Source organism: Oryzias melastigma, linkage group LG21, assembly GCF_002922805.2.
Source record: "Oryzias melastigma strain HK-1 linkage group LG21, ASM292280v2, whole genome shotgun sequence".
In the NCBI taxonomy this organism is placed as follows: Eukaryota; Metazoa; Chordata; class Actinopteri; order Beloniformes; family Adrianichthyidae; genus Oryzias; species Oryzias melastigma.
The window spans coordinates 17,222,560-17,232,158 of NC_050532.1; the positions used below are offsets into that span (position 1 = coordinate 17,222,560).

The 9,599-nt window shown below is 32.7% G+C and overlaps 1 protein-coding gene across 1 annotated transcript in view; it reads left to right on the plus strand.

Moving 5' to 3' along the window:
• galnt13 (UDP-N-acetyl-alpha-D-galactosamine:polypeptide N-acetylgalactosaminyltransferase 13) overlaps window positions 1–9,599 on the plus strand; it is a 44,604-nt gene that overhangs the window by 14,051 nt on the left and 20,954 nt on the right. Inside the window, exons 4-7 of the mRNA XM_024286992.2 lie at window positions 1,173–1,339; window positions 2,401–2,608; window positions 7,343–7,513; window positions 8,117–8,234. Coding sequence (XP_024142760.1) covers window positions 1,173–1,339; window positions 2,401–2,608; window positions 7,343–7,513; window positions 8,117–8,234 — 664 coding nt within the window. The remainder of the gene's footprint in view (window positions 1–1,172; window positions 1,340–2,400; window positions 2,609–7,342; window positions 7,514–8,116; window positions 8,235–9,599) is intronic.

Below are 9,599 nucleotides of genomic sequence, written 5' to 3' on the forward strand. Positions count from 1 at the left end.
TCAGCTTTATATCGCTGTTCTGCTGTTCAGCTATCATACAGCAAACTCTTTTTCAGTCACATCTTTTAAAGTTTGTCACAATTTGACCAAAAAGCTTTCTATAGGCACTGTATTAAGATGTAGAAAACAGAAGTGCTGTTACTTTTTACACGGTTACTTATTAAAACTTTATTTATAAAAAGGTAAATCGAAATAGAGTTTGAGTGGGAAATACGTTTTCTAAAAACTGTTTTTTATTCAAACTTTATTTATAAAGGTACTTAATCAGGTGTGAGGTGAGAAATATGTTTTTAAAAATTGTTTTCTCTTTCAAACTTTATTTATAAAAATGATGTATCCACTGTAGGTTTAAGTGGAAAATGTTTCCTAAAACTGTTTTTATTCAAACTTTATTTAAAAAAGTATCCTGATCAGGTTTGAAAGGGAAATATGTTTTCCAAAATCTGTTTCTCTTTCAAACATTATTTATAAAAAGGTAAATCCAAATAAAGTTTGAGTTGGAAAATTGTTTCCTAAAAAGTGTTTTTTATTAAATCTCAATTAGGTTTGAGTGAGAAATTTGTTTTAAAAAATCTGTTCCTCTTCCAAACTTTATTTATAAAAAAAACCTGGTATAAATCAGGTCTGGATAGTAATGTTTTCTAAAAACTTTTTTTTATTCAAACTTTATTTAAAATAGTGTCCTGATCAGGTTTAACTGAGAAATACGTTCAAAATACTCAAACTCTTTCATCAGGTGCATTAAAGTCCCTCTCTGATCATCTTTTGAGGTATTGTTAGAGTTCCCAATTGTATTTAAATTAGGATTATCCAGTTTTTATACAAAAAAAAAAACCCCACAGGACAAAGTTTCTGTAAGAATTCATTAGAAATTCATAAGAAAGTTATGGTGGGGCCACTGGCATGGAGCAAGCCCACCCCCACTTCCCAACACCTATATGTTTTCATGCCAGGTTGGAATAATGTAGTTTCTGCATCACAACTAAAAGGTTTTTCAAACAGATTCTCCTGATTTGAATAAAGAAACACTCAAAAATGCAATTTATATAATAGTGTTGTTTATATATGTCCTCCATCATGAGATAAAGGCCACAAGAACATGTTAAATATTCATCTTTCATTGGAGTTTGCAGTTTGAATGATAATATAATTTATTATTGTTTTTCTTTCAGCTGTAAAACCAAAGTTTACGCAGATGATTTACCCACCACCAGCATTGTCATAGTTTTCCACAACGAGGCGTGGAGCACCCTGCTGCGGACCGTCCACAGCGTCATCAGCCGCTCGCCCAGACACTTGCTAGTAGAGATTTTGCTGGTTGATGACGCCAGCGAGAGAGGTTGGTAGACTATGCACTAACCTTTAATAACTGGATATAAATGTTTATCTAGAATTAGTGCTGTGCGATTAATTAATTGTGACCTGTAATTAATTAATTGCAGTCTCATTAATATCATAATTCAGATGTTGATATAGGACCTTATTCCACAGTTTACCACAACAGCAAGACAGTAGAAAAGACATGAGGGTGATTTTTAGTTTCCTTTAACCTATTTTGCTGAATTTGATCGTTTTAAAGGCCGGGATAAAGCAAAAAATAAATAAAGAAGAGAATTTAAGAAGGAAGAAATGAAACACCACAGAGGAACTGAACTATTTAAACTTTGGACTTTATTTTTTTATTTTTATCATAAACTTTTCCTTCATCATCTGGACAGAAACGAGCGCTAAGAGGTAAAATTTCTAAATTATGTCTTTTTTTCTTTTACTCATCACGATAACCTTGTTCAAAAAGGATCCAGAGTGGAGCGAAAGTAAACGTTCTGCTTTTGTTTAAAAAAAAAAAATTTAAATGTAAAAGTGTAGCAGTAATAATTTATTTAATATTTACACTTTCCTTAAATGAAAATGGTCTCCAGGAGTGCATAACTCGGAAGTAACCATCGGCAGAAGACCGAATTTACACTATTAAAACAAAAAAGGTAAAATATCTTTAATTAATTGTGACACCCCTACCTAGAATAACAGCATGCATAAGAGCTTAAACAATTATCTTCTAAAGTGATTTTTGCATAAACTAGACATTTATTTAAATTTAATAAAAATTCTTCTTTTTAAGAACATAGATCTTTAACTGAAGACCTATTGCCATTAAAATATCATGAGTGCCATTGTTATATTACATTATATACAATATAATGTAATGTTTGTTTGCAAAAAGCGCTTTTTTTAAGAATGCTCATACATCTTTTCCCCTCTGTGTTTTTGTTCATATTGAACAAATCTTTTTACAAATAACCACTAAAAAGCCGTTTTTGGCATGAACAATAAAGTACTCTGATGAACAGAAGGTTAAAAGGTTTTTTTTTCTTGTCTAATTTGTGTTCCGGCTTATTTTAGACTTTTTAAAAAAGAAGCTGGAAGGTTACGTCCGGACTTTGGAGGTTCCTGTAAAGATCCTGCGGATGGAGCAGCGCTCCGGGCTGATCAGAGCCAGGCTGAGGGGAGCGGCCGCCACCACAGGCCAAGTCATCACCTTCCTGGACGCTCACTGCGAGTGCACTGAAGGCTGGCTGGAGCCTCTGCTGGCACGTATCAAAGAGGACAGGTAGGAACCAACGGACAAAGTCAGTTTGTTTTCATTAAATATTAACTTTAACTTGTTAGTGTATCAGGAATCAGGAATGAGCTGGCAGTCATGTTCAGTAGCACAAATAACTGGATGTGTAATATCTATTAAACATTTAAAAAAATGTATTTTAGATAAATGAGTACATGACGGATGTTAATAGTAAAATCTGAATTTAATATCAATATTCACAAGCAAACACTAAATAAGCATACCTTCCAAAGAGCTTCTCGTCATCAAACCACTTTCATGTTCACATGGAGCCCTGGAATTGGGTTTTCCATTACAGTTTTAATGACATCTCACTAATTTATCATCAGGTGTCAGCCTAAAACTCTGCTCTAATATTAAAGTCATTATCTGACGCGGAGCAGACGGTAATAATCCTGCTGCTGTCGCTCGTCTCAAAGGAAGTCAGATTTCTTTCTGCTGATGTAAAGGCAGTCCTTCAACCACGGGGTAACACCAGAGAATAAAAAAGATTAAAATGGATAATCGAAGGGTTTACTTTCTGTCATTTGAAACAGGCTCATCTCAACAACCTTTTTTCAGCTTTAAATTTGTTTTAGTGTTTTGCATAGAACTTTATAAGGAAATTTTTTGCTTGATTTTTAAAGGGAATTCACACAAAATCAACTTTTTTGAGCTTTTAAGTGTTTTATAATGTTAATTTCTCTCTAAAAACAACTCAAAAGAGGAATTTTGCTCCATTTGTGCATTTGAGCATTCCTCTAAAACCTTGCTCTCTGAGCACCAGCCCCTTCCAATACACAAAAACTAATGGGTCATGGTATTGTGACAGTGATCTGGAAATGTATTTTTAAGATGATAAAAATATTAAACATAATTAAACAACAAAAGACTATTATTATAGACTAAATTAATAACAGGAGGCAAAAAAGTTGAAAAATGTAGCCTCATGTTATAGTCAGTAGTTTTAAAAATGATCTTTATACGGTAAATAGAGGATAAATCCAAATACATTTTAACTTGAACTATTTGCTGTGACTAATTTTAACTTTGGAATTTCCTGGCAGCAAACGTTTTCCTCCTGTGGGCAGTGTTTGGGGGCTTCCACATGCACACCTATAAAAACGGGCAGCAGCATGACAGTTCTTAGTTCTATAATAAATGCAACAGTACGAAAGGAACTTCTCTTTGCTTTTCATTTACCAGTCAGAAACTTCCTGCAGATGTGTTTCGGATCGCTGTGGTTCCTCATGCACTTCAAATTCCTGACCAAGAGTGTAAAACTCATCCACTTTTGCAAAAGTTCGGATGTTGTTTTTGTGGGCAGGCATAGATCGAGGCGTCTCTATTATGGGTAGGAAAAGGAGTTTGGTGAAAATAACTGTTTTATTAAAAAAATGTGTTCTGTAGTGTGCCAAAGGTAATATATTATCATATAAATGGATATAGTTTACTCTGAAAGGCTTAGAATAACATAATATAGGGCCTTTAAGAGATTTTGTGTGTGAGAAAAAACAAGTTTTAATAATGAAAAAGGAAAAAAACAGAATAAAAGGAATTTATCAAAGTACTTTAACTGGGCTCACTAGTACATTTGTATTATATTGCCCTTTGAAGTAATAAAACCTTATGTGTAAGATGTGTGGTGTAAAAAAAGAAAAATAGTCTGACAAAGATTTTTGAAAAAAAAGAGTTACTCAAACACAATTCATGTTTTTTATTTTACAGTACATAGAAAAACATCTAATCCTAACAGGACTTAAATTTAAAAAAGATTTAACATAATGTCATATAAAATGTGTAAAACGAGCATTGAATGGAAGCCTAAATACAACATACCTGTTTTTAACTATTAATTAATCACATGTACTTCTTGTTTTGATTAACAGCATACAGAATGTAAATTGGTAATATGAGCTCCTTTGAGGAATAAAAATAGTCAAACTAACACCTTTGTTCTGAGTCATGTCAGAGACTGTAGTCAATGTGCTTAGACCTGGTGGAAATAATGCACATTTATTGATCTTTTGGGGTTTTTACACTGAATATTATGATGCTTCAAGTCTGAGTGAAGATCAAACCCTGTTGTGGAGCTAAGACTGAAAGAAATAGTTTTAAATTTGATACTGGAAAAGAAAAAATAATCATTTGCTTTAGATAAAACCAGATATATTTTTATAGTGACCTTAGAAAAGATTTCAAACACACATGGCATGATAAAAAAGTGTTTCCCAACAGACAAAAAGAGAAAACGAGGTTAAGTTTTAGACAACCTAGAACACATTATTCTTGGTATAAAACTTGTATTATTAAATAATAAAAAATCATTTAAAATATATGTTAAGATAAGGCCTTTCAGTCCTTACAATGTTAAGAAGTGCTCGATCAATTAAACACTTATGTTATCATCAGTATTAATAGTTGCCCTTCAAAGAGGAGACACTTTTGCATCCACGGATGTATTCACACAGAAATACTTAGTGATTTTAGAAAAACAAACTGTTGTGCGATTCATTTCCATTAATTCACAATAGCAGATTCTTCTCATGCACAAAGCAAACCGTCCTCATTTCCTTAGTAGTTCATTTCCCTAATTTATTGGGTGATAAAAATACATTTAAATGTATGTAAAGGATGAATGTGATTGATCTCCCACTAAGATCGTTTGGTGCATAAAGCGATTGCAGAAACTCCCAGGGGCTATATTAGTCTCTGCAGACATGTTCTGGAGGCATTATTCTCAGTTTAAAAGATGTTGTCTTAAAGTCTGAGATTTTTTTTTTCTTTTTTTTTAAATGATGGATGATGAAGATGTAAATAGAAAGACACTAAATTGATGAGCTTGGTTTTAAAAAAGAAATGAATGAAAGCTGAAAGTTCTTGAAAACAAACCTACTAATGTAGGTTTACAAATAGTTCTTGGAGGATTTCGTTGAGGTAACTCTTCTTTTTACAGTACAGTACTTACAGGGTTATTAAGTGGTATGTTCATTATATTTTTTTGTACCTTCTGGGTACTTAGTCTTTACATGATACTTTTTTGTGCTTACTCTGTACTTGCATGGTACTTGCTGTGTTTTTTTTTTTTTTGTAGTATTATTTGGTTCATACTTATGTGTTACCTACTGAGTACATCAGTTTCATTTAAATTAATTCCACAGAACTTAAATTATACTCTAAATGACCCAGATCTACACAGGAGGTGAGTATCGAGCGATTGGTCAAATGTAAAAAAATTTTGTTTTATTTTGTTAAATACGTTAAGCTGTCATAAGATTGTTTTTGTAAACATTCAAGGTAACCATTTATCACAATTTAAGCCGTCTTGTTTGATACATGTATTGCACAGAATGACAATAAATGCTTATTAATGTGTCTTTTGTGTTCTTACTTTTTCTGAACAAGGAAGTACAAAAAAAGTACCTTGTATTTACTACTTCATGTATTGTATGTTTCATGGTATTTACTACAATTAGTCGACTGATCGACGACTAATCAACTATTAAGTACTCAACGATTACTTTAAGAGTCGATTAGTTGTTTCTTTATATTATATGGAGTCAAAGCTGAATAAGGTTGTGAGCGTTCAGAACCAAAAAATATATATATATTTTTATATTTGAGTCAGTGAGATCAAAACTTTATCTTTTGTGAAAACTAGTTGTTTCAGATGCCAAATACCAGAAACTAATGAAGGACAGAGTTCTGCACGATTCATTCAAAGTTTAATAAACTATTATCTTAATTGTCTTTATTTTTAGTTAGTTAAAAGCTAGTGATGGTTAAGATGTGTGTTGTACATCCACTTTGCACATGACTAATAGGAAACTATTAAATTAATCATTTAAATTGACCATTTATAACAAGATAGCAGAAACTACCTTTGAAATACTGTGAAAAAAGGATCAGAATTTACTTTGTACTTACTTAGCAAGTGTATGTGTGTTTCATGGTAATCACCATGGGTAAAAAGATGGGTAATTACTTAGTACTTATTGTGTTTTTCATGGTACTTGTTCTGTTCACACAAACTAACAGAAAATCAGTCTTTAGTAAAAGAAGACTATTTTAATCAACATTTTAACAAACCGGATGCTTTAAAAGTTACTTTACTGTAAAGAAGTAATTACTAATATTATAAAATACAGTTTTAATCATAATGAAGTATTAAATATTGACCAGAGTTTTTACATTTTCGCTGAGAATTCACTTTCAAGTGTGTAACATCATTCAAAAATTCATAAAATATTTTAAGATTTTATATACATGAGTTTTATTAAGCTTAATAAAAACTTTGTTTCAGGAAGTTCCTTAATCAAAGTATTAATAACTATTCAATCAAGTTACTACCTACGTTTTCTTTTTTATTGTCGGTTTGAAGTGTCCACAGGTGTTTTGAGGTACTGCAAACCAATCCAGGAAAACAGCTTAAATTTAGACAAAATACAGCATTGATCTGTGGATCCTGCTGGTTTAGAGAGAACTTTTTAACAGATTTCCAAAATTATATGCAAAATGAGTGGGCGAAGCTGTTAAACCAAAATGTTCAGTAGTTTTACAGCAAATCTTAGGTTAAAAATAACATCTAAAACACGCTGTGCACCCACAAATGAGTGGATGCTTACTGTGGACAGACTGACGAAGGACGAAAAAAATGTAATTAAACAAAATGTACATTTTTGTTAGAAGAATATAAATCATGTGAAGTTATGCAGAATTAACTTCTTTTCTTTAATTTTGTAGGACTGCAGTGGTGTGCCCCATCATCGACGTCATCAGCGATGAGACGTTTGAATACATGGCAGGCTCGGACATGACCTACGGAGGATTTAACTGGAAACTGAATTTCCGTTGGTACCCTGTTCCCCAGCGGGAAATGGATCGGCGGAAAGGGGATCGAACGCTTCCTGTCAGGTACATAAACAAGATCTGAAGCTAAATATAAACTGTGTAGCTTAACAAAGACTTCTTCAAATGTCTTCATGAACTTTTAATCCAACTGATGGCAAAACAACAGATTATGTGCAGTAAAATACTATAAAAAATAAATGTAAATTATTCAACAAAAGAGATAAAATGATACAAGTAAAAACGATAAGAACAGGGCAGAAGAAATGAGGATTTTATGTGTTTTAAGGGTGGCCAGAGAGGATGTTTGGCCAGCATGCAGTGGCAAAATGTTCCAGACTTTTGGTGTTGTGATCAAAAAACCTTCATCTCCTCTGAGCCCCCCGTGGACATCAGTTCCACCGGGATCCTCAACGTCTGAGGCTTCAAAACAGAAAAACTGTTCGGCTTTAAGAACAGAATCAAGGATTTTAATTTACTCTTGTTGATTTTGGAAACTGGACACAAATATTTATTTTTTTTAAGGATCTTATTTTATTGAAAATAATGAAGACAGTGACCCTGAATAAGATGGATTCATGTTTATAATTCATCTTTTGTCGATTGGAGCTACTGCCTTTGTAGTAGGTAGTACATTTTTTTAAATGTTAACTGAAATCTCCTTTGTAGAACTCCCACCATGGCAGGAGGATTGTTCTCCATAGACAAGACATATTTTGAAGAAATCGGAAGCTATGACCCCGGAATGGACATATGGGGCGGAGAAAACCTGGAAATGTCTTTTCGAGTGAGTAGCATGTTGGACTTTGGTGCTGGATGATAATTTCCTGACTTTTATTCATATTCTCCACATTTTTAGTCCTCATTTCATATGCTTTGCGTCCAAAGAGCCAGGCTTTGTTGTAATCTTTAAAGCAGTTTGAAGAGGTAGTTCTGTAGTTTTTTTTAAAGACTTTTAAGCGCTTTTCTTTGGACGGTGACTGCTTTTTCACTCCGTTTACCCTATAAATATTCACAAAAAGCCTGGATAAGTAGTGCTGCCAACCACTTTGAAAGATTAAAAGCATTTTTTTGCTGTTTGGAAGTAAAAGAAAGTAGAGTTGTGGTACCGTGTACTCAGATGACATAAAAGTTTATATTTAAATTAAAATGTAGTTGTTGTATAGTTTTTTTTCCTGTTAAAATATAAATAAAAAAAGGTGAAAAACATACAATTACCAATCTGGTCGGTCTTGACAATCTCTTCAGCTTTACCTTTAGAAAAACTTTCTCACAGGTTTACAATATTTTGCATTACATAAGCATTAAATATTTGTTTTTTTTATTGTCTGATTTAGTTTAAGAATATTTTTTTACACATTCATCTACCTTAAAGCTCCTACTTGAATTTTCCTTGAATGCATCTTAGCTTTTTTCCATAGTCTCTGCAAAGTGCTGCAGCATAAGCTGCTGCCATGGCAACCGTTTCTCCCCTTATCAGCACAGCTCTCTCCTTTGGTGGGTGTAATGTATCACTGCCAGTCCAGTTCTGCAGAATGTGTGGTAATGTTTCACTTTACGGTGTAAAACGGTATGCCTAAAAATATTCCTGTTTTTGTAGAGGTGGGAGCCGTCGTATTATAGATGATAATTCATGAAAGTTTAGTTTGTACAGTTTGTACCTGTACTGCAAGTTTTGTGAAGCTCAAAGACGTGATGGATTATATAGTGGAACTGGATGCACTTGCTTTGCAGTAAAGCATAATAAAATTGCATCTGTTGGATATGAAGACAACATTTAAACTGATATTGTGTCATGTCTCTCTTTAATTAACCCTCAGTTTTTGTCTGTTTAAATTTAAATTTTGAATTTGAAAGACTACTTGCTTGCCTATTTGGTATAATTTCAATCAGCACAACCTCCCCTATGTAACACTACGTTTATTTTATCTTTTTTCCATGTTGTATTCACACAATACACATAAAATCATGGAAAACAATTCAGTGGAAAAAAGTGATTAACTTTGCTGTGGAAACCCCAAAAATGTTTAACAAACTTTTCTTACAACTCACAATGCAAAGTTTTAGGTGTAATTTGATAAAAACAATAAAAACAAGTTGTGTTAACAAACATGTTTTTGAATAAAAATGTCAAAAAAAAAAAAAATTCCTC